Source organism: Suillus clintonianus (assembly GCF_016758775.1).
Source record: "Suillus clintonianus strain FC179 chromosome Unknown DEU56scaffold_1, whole genome shotgun sequence".
Classification (NCBI taxonomy): domain Eukaryota; kingdom Fungi; phylum Basidiomycota; class Agaricomycetes; order Boletales; family Suillaceae; genus Suillus; species Suillus clintonianus.
In genome coordinates, this window is record NW_024539225.1 from 1,541,666 (window position 1) to 1,555,369 (window position 13,704).

General features: G+C 47.8%; 6 protein-coding genes across 6 annotated transcripts; 1 reads left to right on the forward strand and 5 right to left on the reverse strand.

The window, feature by feature from the left end:
• Positions 1-4,485: 4,485 nt before the first annotated feature.
• Positions 4,486-4,746, reverse strand: DEU56DRAFT_722940 (uncharacterized protein; the record flags this gene model as incomplete). The annotated part of the gene is made up of 1 exon (XM_041347750.1): positions 4,486-4,746. A coding segment is annotated over one exon (261 nt), but the record flags the coding sequence as incomplete, so codon positions are not given.
• Positions 4,747-5,580: 834 nt separating this feature from the next.
• DEU56DRAFT_906191 (uncharacterized protein) lies at positions 5,581-6,108 on the forward strand (the record flags this gene model as incomplete). The annotated part of the gene is made up of 3 exons (XM_041356803.1): positions 5,581-5,616; positions 5,667-5,748; positions 5,807-6,108. The coding sequence occupies 3 exons, from the start codon at positions 5,581-5,583 to the stop codon at positions 6,106-6,108; spliced, it is 420 nt and encodes a 139-aa protein (XP_041216006.1).
• An 80-nt stretch (positions 6,109-6,188) lies between these two features.
• On the reverse strand, positions 6,189-6,825 carry DEU56DRAFT_722755 (uncharacterized protein; the record flags this gene model as incomplete). Its single annotated transcript, XM_041347744.1, has 3 exons — positions 6,189-6,500; positions 6,552-6,608; positions 6,661-6,825. 3 exons carry the CDS (start codon positions 6,823-6,825, stop codon positions 6,189-6,191), a joined length of 534 nt encoding a protein of 177 aa, XP_041216007.1.
• Positions 6,826-8,340: 1,515 nt separating this feature from the next.
• Positions 8,341-8,996, reverse strand: DEU56DRAFT_845876 (uncharacterized protein; the record flags this gene model as incomplete). The annotated part of the gene is made up of 1 exon (XM_041355128.1): positions 8,341-8,996. A coding segment is annotated over exon 1 (525 nt), but the record flags the coding sequence as incomplete, so codon positions are not given.
• Positions 8,997-10,057: 1,061 nt separating this feature from the next.
• DEU56DRAFT_765136 (white collar 2 type of transcription factor) lies at positions 10,058-11,743 on the reverse strand. Its single transcript, XM_041350973.1, has 5 exons — positions 11,355-11,743; positions 11,068-11,287; positions 10,607-10,988; positions 10,476-10,550; positions 10,058-10,420 (listed from the first exon to the last, which is right to left on the reverse strand). The coding sequence occupies exons 1-5, from the start codon at positions 11,650-11,652 to the stop codon at positions 10,313-10,315; spliced, it is 1,083 nt and encodes a 360-aa protein (XP_041216009.1). The 5' UTR covers positions 11,653-11,743; the 3' UTR covers positions 10,058-10,312.
• Positions 11,744-11,833: 90 nt separating this feature from the next.
• On the reverse strand, positions 11,834-13,623 carry DEU56DRAFT_765146 (uncharacterized protein). The gene is made up of 12 exons (XM_041350974.1): positions 13,330-13,623; positions 13,219-13,283; positions 13,076-13,158; positions 12,892-13,029; positions 12,803-12,830; positions 12,615-12,750; positions 12,540-12,557; positions 12,446-12,476; positions 12,313-12,382; positions 12,202-12,262; positions 12,119-12,151; positions 11,834-12,068 (listed from the first exon to the last, which is right to left on the reverse strand). The coding sequence occupies exons 1-12, from the start codon at positions 13,477-13,479 to the stop codon at positions 11,958-11,960; spliced, it is 924 nt and encodes a 307-aa protein (XP_041216010.1). The 5' UTR covers positions 13,480-13,623; the 3' UTR covers positions 11,834-11,957.
• Between the last annotated feature and the right edge of the window lie 81 nt (positions 13,624-13,704).

The following is a 13,704-nucleotide window of genomic DNA, read 5'->3' on the forward strand; positions in this document are numbered from 1 at the left end:
ATATATTTATGAGACTAGTAGCAATGATTAAAGTCAAGGGAGGAAGCATCAAACATCAGAATCATAAATATTGCAGTTGTTAAACTCAAAGTCAAAAAAGTGTCCCAATGAGTCACAATTGTAGAATTATCATATCTCCGCTCTGTAAGCTCCGTTTCCCACGCCACATAGCTCAGATTCGAGCCAGAAGGTATTACTACCAAATATGTCTGCACTGCCACATCAGATTCACACGCCCTGGCTCGCCATAATGCAATTACATGAAACTGCACAAACATTGGGACACTTTTTTGAGCCACTGTAATGAAGGAAGCATGTGATAATGTGCCATTTATGCTCATTGCATCTTTGCAAGATAAATGGCCCCCATCCTCGACGATGGCAGTGAGCTTCCTACGGTATTTTTTGTGCTTGTCGTCTGGCAACTCAATGGTATGAGTGACAAGATTCCACATGAACCCAAGGTAGATGAAAATGACTGTGAAGTCACAACATTTCACTGGATGCCATGGTATACTGAGTGGGAGTGAGTGGTTGTACACATTGTCGAGATCGTGCGCATCATGGTATGGTGACAGAGACCTGTCTGGCAGAAGCTCACCCCTGCCGCATGTGAAGCGGAAAAAGGTATGGTCGTCGACCCATTTCTTTATGGGTCCGAGCTCCAGATTATGTAGTATATATACCGTGGCATCTGCGACACCCCCTTGGACTCCCCTGGCTGTAGTGAACCTGAATGGGAAGACATGGTTGACGAAGAATTTGTCTCTGACCGCTACCGCCAAGAAACACTTGTGCAGTGGCCATACAGGAATGGTCCTGCATGCCGCCTCTATGTCTAGCATGGCAGCCTGTGCTCCCGGAGGTGCTGTCGCCACCTAGAGTAGTCCATGATCAGCATCTGCGATGTATGTGAATATCAAGTGCAACAACCCACTATAAAACCAGGGTGTGACAACCCATCACCGTCGTGCATGTATCTAGGTGTTACACGCCGTAGACAAGACCAACAGCATCACATGCCCATTGTCATAACGCGCCAATGTGCTCAAAGGGTGTGATGTCGCACAACCCAAACCCATGAACCCCACCATAGTGTGGGTTTGAGGACGATATAAGAAATTTTTGACTTACTATTTCAGCTATCTGGGCCGCAGTTCCCAACCCAGTTGGGAATTCATCTGCATCAAGATGACTATTGACAGAGTACCCGTCTTCGTTCTCGTATGACAAGTCTCGAACCACTCAGAACTTCCCAGGTTCCCCCGACTTCTCTACTAATCTGAGTGGTGAGGTTGTGAAGTGGCCTCCCAGAATGCGCTGTGTTTCTTCCTTGGTAAAGGGGCCTGACATCCACCCAACCTTCACTTTGTCCATGCAATACTGTCTGATAACGTCTGGGTGATCTGTCGCAGATTTATGATTCTCAGGCGTGTAGGTTCGTGAGAGTGGGGGCATATCCCCAATGGGAAAGCTGTGATGCAAGTTGAATGTAAGATTTGGATATTTTTTCATAAGGTCGAATCTCTGCAAGAATGAGTCGAACGTGCTCACCATGTAAGGGGTGATAATGTGATGGAAGATGTCTTTAACACAACTTGGAAGTGATCCCATGTGATGAGCTTCCACACTGGGAACAGATGTGCAGAACTTCTGGCCCATGGCATGCGGGGCATCAGCCAAGGTTGAAGGGTATGCATACACTCTCTTTTGTGGCCTTGAGGATGATTCTGTTGTCCTGAGACATCCAGAAGGGCGCTGTTCCTTTGATTGTTTGGGTGTGGGTGCACCCACTGGACTTGTGTCTTGTCCCACTGCAGACGACGCAAAGGAGGTGGTCGGTCGATGTTTCTCCTTTGCCCCTCCAAAAGGGCTTCCCATCATTTGATTGACCCGCTCCAGAAGACCTGTCAGGTTTGCATTGAGGGTAAGGGTTGTAGTGTCCCCCTCCGTTGTTTCCATGGTCCCGGTCATGATCTATCCTGCAGTCAATCTTTACCTCACTCCACCTCTCCTTATATGTGCCTGTATCAAGGAACACAGAGGTGTTGAAGAACCTCCTGCGGGTTTCAACATCGAATCTCAAGACAGCTGGGAAGTTAGATGTGTACTCGTCTTGGGACATACAGAACATGTGATGGTTTGTGAACCTGGTTATGGTGTCGTTGTCCACAATGATCTTCAGAAGGTCTAGTAAGTTGGAAGTTGCCTCGAAGAAAATGTCTGTGGTGAGAGTCATCTCCGCCGGGAATCCACTCGAAGTATCCATCACGATCATCTTGGGATCGTTCAGAACTAAATCCTTCTTGAGTTTGACACAAGACGGGTCCTCGTGCATCCTGCACAAGGCTGCATTAGTGAGCAAAGTGAGAAGGATGTGTACTTTGGCTTTAGCCAGGTTGAGTAGAGGCCTCAGGATCATCTCAAAGAGTTCTTTGGTCTCTTGAGCTAAGATTGTGTTAGCGCTGGTAAAGATCTTTTCCTCCGCAACAATGGGGTTGTCAACCGCAGAGGGTGCTGCCTTCTCCTCGTCTTCAACCACAATCCTGCCAACGATCTTTCTCATCAATGGGGTCAACGTCTTCAGGTAAGCTGCTGCCATCATCATCTTCCTTCCCAACGCCATCTGGCCGAAGGGCATTGAGGGCTGTGACATAGGCTCTTCTAGAAAGTCTTCGTCTTCTGATGGTATTTCTATGAAATTAGGGTCCATGCGCAATTCCTCCCTTGCAGCATTCCTTTCGGAACGATGAAGGTATTGGACTCTGGATCGAATGCCGGAGTGGTGACGTCGTAAACGTCACACTGAGACATTGCGAGCACAGGAGCACAACGACGTTTGACGTCGATCGTATGAAGTGTCAAGGTCGTAAGGAGTACGATATATTTTCCATCACTATGCTAGTTTACTTAAATTCACGAGTCTATTCATCCTAGCATCTCAGTCATCCCACAGAGACTGAGATGTAAGCTTATGTTCCCCCTACATTATACCAAGCGGCTAACTCGTTCCATAGAATTCTATCTAGTTTTCCCGCTCTCTCGCGTCCCCGCTCGCCTCTGATCACCAGAGAAGGTTCTTTTCCATTACGTCTTGTGGGTCATTCATATTGATGGTGCGATGAATGTTCTTTTGGCTGATAATCATAGTGAGACGAGCCACCTCGCTGTCTGTAGTCCGGCCTATATCCCCGGATGGGTCAAACATGTCAGTGTTTTTCCCACCAGCGCCAGCAGGAGGGCCAGAATTCAATGATTCAGTCATTATAGGTAAAGTGTGTAAAATTAAGTGATTAGGAGCGATGTATGCGTTCAAATTCTCAAATTGAAAACGGTAATTGAGTAAGTGCTGGACATGGTCAGGAGACAAGATGCGAAAGGACGCGATAAGACGTGCATCCCATCTTGGGTGTGCTTCCTCGATTAGTAAGCCCTGGTTTGAGTTATCTAGCTCACGTGTTCGCTGATTTCTCAAACTGCAATGGGAGTAATAGGTGCAAACATCTCAGTCATCCTACCAAGACTGAGACCCAGTGAGAAACGGTCCTAGCCGTATCGACGGAAAACGACTGAAATATTGCGACAATATTTGTGTTGATTTGGGGGAGACGGATGAGACTTATATGATATTTTCAGCGACTCGCATCGAGCGAGATATTGCAGAATCGAGCGTGTTTGCGTAGCGTAGATTCTAGTATATTGTAGTAGCTCCTAGAGGTTTCTAGACAGTGCCATAAAACAATCAGTGAGTGTATCGAGAATAATCAGACGTGGTACTAGTACCTTCTGTTTTTTGTTGCCGATGGCCGGAATTTCTTGGTCGTCACTATGTCAGAAGTGTCATCCGTTGTACCAGCGGCAGCGGGCGTTGGTAACACGGTATCCGTGGCTGGTGCCATTGGTGGCAAGACCGGCAGCACAGTTGGATCGGGGTTTTGCGGAGTGGGATAGTTCATGGAATCGCTCATGGGGGGTGCGAGGGTCGAGGGTGGCTCAAGGGGGTTGGGTTTTTTAGAAAGTACAAGTTTTGCACTATAGATGATAGATTCAATGATATACCAGTTATAGTCAAGGAGAACTCACAGCGAATTCTTTATCTGAGGAAGAGAAGCCTTCATTCGAGTCAGAAAATCTTCATGAACAATGATGAAGGAAACACACGGTTGAATAAAGAGTGTTCTGAGTATCCTGTAAGATAACTTCTGCTGGAGGACTGGTGGCACGCGCACATTCAGATGCGGTTGGCAAACGTTCGGACTCGGATGAAGATTGATCTGAATCTGTGGGACTTGTCAGTAGGGTGGTAGCCACGGTCGCACTGACAGTCGGGTCAAGTGTTGCCAGTGGTGCCATCACATCTGTTTCGTCGACCTTTGACCGTTTCGCTAAGTGATCGGATGGAGGGCTCGAGTCGTCAGGTGACTCAGATGGCGCATCACTAAGCTTCGTAATTTTTTGCTTCGTACCAGAGGACTATGACCATGACTAAGTTAGTAGAGCAAGATGAAAAGATGAAATACTTACTACAACGGCATCGGAAGACTTCTTCCTCTTCTTGATGTGTGTTGATGCCCACGAGGGATAGCGTTCAGTAGCGATAGCCTGGACCTTCCATCCATTGCTGCAAAGGGCAAGAATCGGGTGATGCCTCGCCATCTCATCTGCAACATCGTCCAATACCTCGGCCCCTGCACGACCCCACGTATCAGGTGCACGGTTGTTGTTGAGCAGTGTGTGCCAGACATTTCACAACATTTTGAGGATGTTGGATGCCTCGGCCTTTGTAACAAGTTTGCTGTCGGTATCTTCGAGGAACGGAAAAGGGCAAGCAGTACAATTCTCGTGGGTCCATTGAAACGCAGGGGTCTTCGACCATTCGGTATACATGTCTTCAGTCCAAAATTGAGTCTTCGGGTAGTCGTGTCGGTTGAGTGGCTGGAGTCGTGATTTCATGGCAGGGACAATGCCAGAAGATTTGAATTTGACACCACCGTCGATGTTTAGCCCTGTAAAAGACGAAATGGGCGGGACTTCTGATAAAATTGTTGTGGCGAGGGTGTTGAAGGCTGCTCTGCAGAATTGTCAGCAAAAACGCGCATATACTCATATAAATCATATTTATATACTCATAAGTGTCGCGTGTAGCAGTAAGTGAGATATTCTCGACCTTCAAGCGCTGTATTTCGCATTCTAAGGACTGTATGCGATAATTTGAGCGCGTATATGCATTCTATTATGATAATTCAGCAAACAGTAGATATAGATGAAAGTACTCACCGAGCTGCCAGACGGATCATTCCACGAGTGGGAGTCAGACTGTCTGGGAGTATCTAAAAAAGGGTTAAGGTTGTTCTGCAAACGAGGAGTCTGATGCTGCTGGAAGGGACTTGGAAAGGAATAATCGGTGGACATGGTAGTCGTTCAAGGAAGAGATATGATGCAATAGACTTGATATAGCATTATCGGAATGTGTGATTTTAAAACTCAGCGATTTGTATCTTTGTCCAATTCATCACTTCAGCGACGCGTCTAAATCACTGACAAGTCTTTCACGTGTTTTCTACTAATTTATCTACTGGTATGGCTGCAACACCAGTCGGCCTCCTGAGTTCCATGGTAAGAATGTGTGATATATTTTATTATCAATTATCTTTGACGCCGAGAAGGCCACAGAGCCGCTGCTGCAGAGTTTGATAATCACTGGCAAGCAGGTGACCGTGCGCAGTCCTGCGGCCACAATATCTCGCGGTGAGTGCCTACAATTATCTATCCTATCACGATATAAATATATTCTACTCCCTTACAGGTGCTGCTCAGCGTTCTCGCTCTCCCAGTCCAACTGACGAATACCTGCTCGACGAAGCCATCGCAAACCTGGTAGACTTTGATATGGACGGTGAACAGGCCGAAACCCCTGTGGACAACAACAAAACTAATAGGTCCAACACACCGAAGTTCGAACGGGTCCTAGGCAAGCGTCCTCGTGGAGCATCTGGCAGCAACGACAAATCCAATGGGCATCAAGGGGCTAGAAAGAGGACTAGACGCACGGGTATCGACTGTTGTTGCCTCGCATGTACAGGCAACGCTGGGCCTTCGAGGGGCTAGAAAGTGGACTGGTATTGACTGCTGTTGCCTCGCATGTACATCGACTCGAAAATACATGATGTATTCATTCTTTATTAATATTATTGATCCTCTTGCTCCTCTTGATCATCCTCTTCAACCTCGACTCCCGTTAACGTGACATCAAGTCCAGTTTTCTCAACCATAAAATACCTATCTTCCGTAACACCAGATGGCAAAGTGGGACGATGGGGAATCATCGCAATGACAGCGGTTATCATTCTGACATCAATAAGTTGAAGTTCTTTGTCGTGAGTACACGACCACACAGTTCCATGCGACAAATCAAGGAGCTGCTGGTCTGGGCGCGAATAGACAGATATCATAGCGACATTTGCCCATGTGAGTTTGGGAATCTCATCATCTTCGTCATCCTCGTTGTCGTCCTCATTGTCATTGTCGTCCTCATCGGCAACAGCTTCAACAGCTAACTGTGTGAAGTACAAGACTTCAGTGAATTCATCAACATCGTTGCGACGGAACTATGAGTGCGGTAAGTTCATGTGACTGCGAATCAATATATGACAAATTTACCTTGACATTGCGCGAAATTTGTATAAACTCAGCAGATGATTCAGTTTCTTTCCATGCTGAACGAGCAATCTGACCATGTGGGAGGCGGAGTCGTGACCAGCGTCTGATTGGAGGTGCAGGTCGCCCAAGGAAATTCGAGATGAGGGTGGCTTGCGCAACGGGCATACGTCTAGGTTTCCGGTCGCGTGCTCACAGGAGTACATAACCATTGCCAACATCAAAAGATCCCCGGGGATGCAGGGCATCACTAGTTTGAAATTGCGGGAGCATAGCCTTCAGAGCATTGACTCGACACCTCGTTACACATATCTCCGTAAAGTTGGACATTGCGTTAGAGGGTTGACGCAAGTCAAATTCAATGTCGCCAATAGTTCGCTCGAGAGTCCATTGAGATGAACAACAAGGGGCACCAACACGAGTCCCCTCTGCAGCTAAATGGTTTGCGAGATGAACACATGGACGAACAAAGTGAATTCGATCGACACGGCACTGATAGTATATTCTCTCAAATTCCTCCTCCCACTCGGAAAAGCAAATACAAGCTTCTAGCATCTCCGCAGTCGTGATGCGATACTGGCTCATGATGCGAAGGCCTCGTACGAACTTGCAGTAGTGTTGGAAGCACATGGGAGGAAGGATACCATAGAGGAGTCCAGGACCAATACCAAAGAGCCAAGTGATGAACTCGCGTGCTTTGTAGAACGAGTGCATTTTCTCGGCAGGATTTCGAGGGGGGACATCAAAAGAACCAGGGAGGTGAGTGTGAGTAGCCGCAACAGCTTTTCCGTGAGCTTCCCATATATCGCGAACGAGAACGGCCCAGTCCCAATCTGCAACAGAATCTGTAACAGCATGACAGTCTGCAACACCACACCAAATATCCGTAAAAAGCGACGCCATGTTAGCACCCGAAAAATGCATGATCTTGGAGGAAAAACACTCCGGTACACCAAGAATATGGTCAACATCTAGTCCAAGGAGAATGCTGGGTCCCACAATTCCGGTCATTAAGCGGTTCCATTCGTACTGTGCTTGATTTTGGGACGCCATGAGGGTGCGCAGGTTCCTGACGTACAGCGCGGAGGTACCACTGGTAAGGTCACGAACATTGATGTCTTCGTGTGTGCAGCCGACAACAGTATAATTGTTTGGTTTCAGTAAGACAGGGTAATATTGAGAAGCGTGCGGCTTTCGGCGCCCTTGTAGACCACAGTACATGCGGCAACCATTTTTGCCTGTGTGTCCAACAAGGCTACTCATGCAGATGAGGCCTGGTCCATCCGCGAGGGCTAGAAAAAGGAATGGATGGGATATGAACACTACGTCACGCCAAGCGTCCCAAATAGACAGACCCTCCCTCTGAATCGCAGCAAGGTGGTGAAAGCCTGGGTATAAGAACGACTGAATGTCTTTCGGCTTATTTGGACCAGGGATAACACCTCCTGGAAGCACGTGTTGTTTTTTGTAGCGGCGGTCGGGGGAGTGATCGACGATAATCCATATGTAAACCCAACAGTCTGACATTTTGCTTTCGAAGAGTTGAGCACCGTCGATGGAGATCATAAGTACCATGTCTTCTGGTTTGATTCTACCTTGCCTGACGGCGTCAAGGTATGCACTCCCAGTGAGAATGTCCTCGTATGCATCAACATAACCCTCGTTCTGTCTAATCTCCTCAAAAATTTGCTGCGTCCTCTCGTTTCTATAGCTCATATGTTGCGCACTGCCTCGTTCGCACCACAACACCTGAAGCTGGGGCCCGATTGGAATAGTTTGAAAAACAGCACAAGGGACTTTCTTGCGTCCATGGCTGCGTGCCAGTTTTTTCTGGTCATAACGCAGTTCACCACACGTGGGACACGTTTCTAGACCTGCATAAGGGCCGACAAAAGCTACACAAGAGTTGATGCATCGGTGGTCGACAATGGAGGAGATACCCGTAAGCTCATGAATAAGCTTCTTCACTCGGTATAGACTAGGAACCTCTGAGTCAGGGTAGCGCTTTTGAACAGTGTTTCGAATATTGTCATATGCGACTTCAGACGAGTGTTGGAGGGCTAAGAATAATGATATTGCAAGTTCTTCGCACGGGTTGTCTATCTGACATGGGAACCTAGGTGGATTCTGCAAGCATTGGAGATCCTCTCCTTTCAAACCAACCCCGTCATCGAGTGTTGCGCTCCGTAGTGAGCATATGAAGGACATGTCACGTTGGAGGTTGGGAAGCCGCGCAGATCGAAAGAGGTCGTCGACATCAAGATCATTGAGGGGATTATGCCAAGGAATTTCCTTGGCATCACCGTCAACGTCTGGCGGGGGTGAACATTGGCGAACATCTTGCAGAGGGTCCTGCCGTGGATTTTCGGGCTCATTCTGAGGATCGCGATCAGGAAGGGGAGCATCAGGCAGTTCATACACATGCTCGTGCAGAGCATCAATAGCATGGTCGACAATATCGTCATTATCAGCTAATGGAAGCTCATCTAAAGATTGAATCATTGTCGATCAGTGATTTGAACTTCGAGAGTGAATATTCTTACCATTGTCCTCACGGGCACGTTTCTGAGGTCATTCCTCGTCAGAATCATTGTCCCGCGTTGATGAGGGACCCGCAGGCCCAGCACTAGTTGTTCTGAACGTGTCTGACAGACCTGCTGCTCGAATTGCAGCCCTTTCTTCCTCGTTTGGAGCACGCTGTAGGTGGCGGAACCACGTAGCACGAGAACCGAGCTTTGTGCGAACACCATGACAATAGTATTGGCAGTTGCACCAATGTTCTTGAGGCTCTGGCATGCTCGACGTGGCTTAAAAACACGTCAGATTACAACACTGCTAGTTTACAACAGGATGAGGCACTTACAAGAACTTTGAACCACAGTTGATCGAGATCAATCGTGCGCGAGCAGCGTGAGTGCGTGAGCAGTGTGTTGAACGACGTTGAACATTTGATTATGCCGATCAGATTGATCGAGTGTTGATTACATGTGTTTACATTAATTGATGTGCGTAGTTAACACAATATTATCAACATATAACTAATATTTTCGTCGTTTGCCGTCGAAATGGCAAGGACCGTTTTTCACTGGGACTGAGATGTAAGTGTTCCCCCCTTTTGTTATCCTACCCAAAACATGTGCCTAGACAGAAAAAGGAAGGCCCGGAGGGCCTTTGCAAATTACCTACTTAGAGAACTTGTTAATGGTGCAGTGTCCCAATTATGTGACAGAGCACGGATTGTTGGGCTTTCCACAGAGAAGTGCCGAATTCTTTTCTGACTAATAACCTTGGTTCGCGGACTTTTAATCTTATCGGCCAACGGGGATTGCGGCCTACCGCGACCCATCGTGGCTTGAACTTCATTAGAATTTTAAATGGGATCCCACAAGGGTATATCCAAGAGTTTGTCCAAGAATAAAAATCATGTGACAGTGTCTAAGATACATATTGCGTGTCCGTGTATATAAAAAGGGTTCTATGTAGAAAAACTGGCGGAGCCATGTACCAAGACGTCCAAAACAACTTGGCGGCCATTCAAGATGACCGCACGCGACCAGATAACGCCCCTCACCCTCATCATCAATTATGAGGAAAATATATCCGTGACAGGCGGAATGTTGGCAGGCGTGCCGTGCCGAATGGCGCGGAAAATGATTCAGGTGCTAGGTCCTGCGCTAGGCTGTTCATCATCCTGTTTAGTGCGTACTTGTTTTGCCCATCGCAAGCCACAGGCGTTGCAAAGGGTTTTCGGCCCTTGCGGGCCCTGAGAAGATATTAGCCAAGTCAATCAGGGAAGATAAAATATGCGAGTGACAGACTTTGCGCCACTCTGGGGAATCCGTACGTCCGCATGTTACGCAAACGTACTGCTCTGCGGCGTGCATCTTGCGGATCTAGCCGATAAGGTCAATTGCCCATCCGAACAGACTTGTTCCATAGCGATACCGACCTTTTTCCTTCTGGCAGCATCGTCACCATAATTGTCTTCTGTCGGCTGTTGGGCTGGTGGGCCGGTGAGAGCGTAGCTGCCGTACGTGAGCACGTTGGGAGGATCAGTAAAACCCCGTGGTTGATGATGATTTGTTTGTGTCAATAAATCATCAAATGACGTGCTGGACTGATGAGCGGTATAACACGTGGCGGTTAAATCGCCAACAGGGCGGAGGGTCGCCGATTGGACAGGTGCACGAGAAGTGGAAGGGGTAGAATAGATGGAAGGCATCGATTGACCAGTATGGGCAATAGAAGCTGGCGGCATCCGAACTCTGAGATCTGCGAGACGCTGTTGCAGCCGTTCATTTTCAATCTTGAGCTCAAGGAAAGTGTTTAACCTAGTTGGGTGTAAGTTCCATCAGACAGCCGAAAATAACGCGCTAAATTCGACTTATGTATTCATGCTTATGCACTTACATTGCTGTGTTCCGACTCGGATACGGTTTTGCCACTGCGAAAAAGCAGCGGGCGTATAGTTCGTCATCGATGTAGTGGGGATAACCCTTGACTTCGAACAGAACCTCCTTCGCGGGGGAGGCATACTCGCTTTGGCACTTGAACCGAACATAGGACAACATTTCCATGCGCGAGCGCAGTGATTGTTCAAAGGACGCACGGAAAGCATGCTTATCTTCGCCTGAGATAAATGAATGACAAATGAGCACACGCGTGTAACACGACGAGAACGCAGCAAACATGTTTACCGTTGACTAAGTCGACGAGATCCTTGTCAATAAGTTCTGTATCTCGCCAACCCAGCAATTCTGAGATGGCCCTTGAGCAAAATAAGACCTTGCACTCGTTGGAGAGCACAAAAATAATCGCCTCCGACAGTTCATGTATCAGGAGATCTGCCCAGCGTTTGCGCTTTGTGAATTCAAAGGTGGATGGTGTAGAGGTCGGGGCATTGGAAGTGGGGGTGAGGACGTTTGAGGACGAGGAGGGTACTGAGTTGTTAGAATGGGTATGGGTTATATTCGCGGGTTGTGAACTTAAGGACATGGATTTTGACTCCGGTTGAAAGCGTGAGTTAGGGTAGAAGGGGTGAAAAACCCAGGAATTTGCGAAACTGGAAAGTCTAAATACCTTCTTGCTATGATGTCATTTGGGAGGTTACGATACCGCCGGTTAACCCACTTTTGGTCATTCTCTCCGTTTCCTCATCCTTCTCGAGGCTCCGATCTAGAAACGTCTAGAACCGTGCAATTGCAATGTATTATGAACAAGCCTCAAATTACTTTACGTGAAAAACTAAGCTCTATGTGATCATACTCCCAACATTTGGCACATGAAAATCCAAGAATGACTTAAATAACGCAGTAGCCTCCATCCACACGAACCTCTGCTCCAGTCATGAATTTAGACGCGTCACTGGCCAGGAATACAATGGCACCAGCCAAGTCTTCTGGTTCGCCCATCTACTCATTCTCAGTACGACGTTCAAATTCATTAGGCTGATTGATCTTACCTTGCCCATAGGCGTCAAGCTTTCCCAGGTTTTCTGTACCACCATTAGCTTCCAAACGAGCAAGTATGACAACATGCACCAACCTTCAAATCCTGATCATGAGCAAGTATGGTTTTGGTAAGCTTTGTCAACATGTAACCAGGACTTCATGACGCGTGTTAGCCACACATAGCCACAGTCAACGTAACACGCACCTCAGTGTATTAACTCGCACACCCTTCTTTGCCCACTCAACTCCCAAACTTGAAGCCATGTGGCGCACCGCTATCAGAGCCACAACGCGTCAGTGCCCCTTGAGATTCCAGGGACGATAGGTTGTGCACGCACCTGCTTTCGAAGCATTATAAGGTGTTTGCGGCTATCCCCGACCGATGCAGGGTCAGATCCTGTTGATGAATGCATCCCGGCATCAATGACTCACCTGGGGAATGTTGATGATCTACAAACACATCGTCAGTGCCATTTCGCAGAGGGACGTCTTGGCAGATCAACATACCGATGCACTCATGCTAGCAACAAGAACAATGGAGCCTCCTCCCTGAGGAATCATGTTCCGAGCGGCTTCTCGCGCAGTAAAGAAGGCTCCATGAACGTTGATGTCATACAAGCGCTTTATCCGGTCGAATGGATAACTGTGGTGCGGTCGTCAAAGGAGCGCTCCAACACGTATCGAAAGCCACTTACTCAAATGCAGAATAGTTCTCCACAATTCCTGTGCATCACAATATATCATTCCGCGGTTCCTGGAAACTGCGGAAGACGGAAGTGCTCACCTGCAGATGCAACCACCGAATCCAACCGCCCGAACGTGTCCATGACCTGCTCAAATGCGCGCTGAACAGATAATTCCGAGGACACGTCACATCCTACACCAATCACGTTGAAGTCTTCCGGGGTCATGTCGCTGTTAACTTGATGCTCTTCAGTAGTGTCGCCAGCGCACAGCAGACTACGAACCGCATGCGTTCGAGACCAGTTCAGCAGCAGCAGCTTGCGCCTCACTCTCCTTCAGATCAACAATAGCCAGTTCCGTGCATCCCCTAGAATCGAAATTATTCCTTCGTGGCGTTCAAATGAAGTACAAGTGCAATGAGACGAACGATTGTAGAAATGCACGACAGAATTCGTTACCTAGACCTCTGGCAGCGCCAGTGACTAGACAGACCTAGAAAACAATTAGATCGAGCCCAAAAGGGCTAACAAAAGCTCACCTTTCCCTCGAGAGAGAACGAAGGGAGGACACGGGGGACCCGTTTTGCTGGCGCGGTACTCTGGAATCTCACGAAAGATTGGGTGGTGCGGGTGAGGACCCTTGACCGCTGGACGGCGGGAGCAGCACGAGCAAAAAAGCTAAAGGACATAACGATGTGAGAGACGGAGGGTGGGAGGAGCAAAGTTGGTTGAGAAATTGAATTTAAGTGGCCGCCTTAGCCTAGGCTTGGTATATATGCTACATAATAAGCCGGTCCGACAGTAACACCACTTACGACATTTCTCCACCTCAAATTTTGCGGGGAATACGACCGCGGGGAAAATTATTCCACATAACTTTTGTTAAAACATTCACAAAAACATCAAAACACCTT

What these genes read in the sequence shown, in the direction of transcription:
- DEU56DRAFT_765146 (XM_041350974.1), bottom strand. Translation starts at nt 13,479, where the DNA reads ATGTCCTTTAGCTTTTTTGCTCGTGCTGCTCCCGCCGTCCAGCGGTCA. An exon ending in GAGAACTATTCTGCATTTGA is followed by an intron (nt 12,751 to 12,802) that starts GTAAGTGGCTTT and finishes ACCGCACCACAG; the next exon opens with TTATCCATTCGACCGGATAA. An exon ending in TTATAATGCTTCGAAAGCAG is followed by an intron (nt 12,383 to 12,445) that starts GTGCGTGCACAA and finishes TGGCTCTGATAG; the next exon opens with CGGTGCGCCACATGGCTTCA.
- DEU56DRAFT_765136 (XM_041350973.1), bottom strand. Translation starts at nt 11,652, where the DNA reads ATGTCCTTAAGTTCACAACCCGCGAATATAACCCATACCCATTCTAAC. An exon ending in TCTCGTCGACTTAGTCAACG is followed by an intron (nt 11,288 to 11,354) that starts GTAAACATGTTT and finishes CATTTATCTCAG; the next exon opens with GCGAAGATAAGCATGCTTTC. An exon ending in ATGCTGCCAGAAGGAAAAAG is followed by an intron (nt 10,551 to 10,606) that starts GTCGGTATCGCT and finishes CTTATCGGCTAG; the next exon opens with ATCCGCAAGATGCACGCCGC.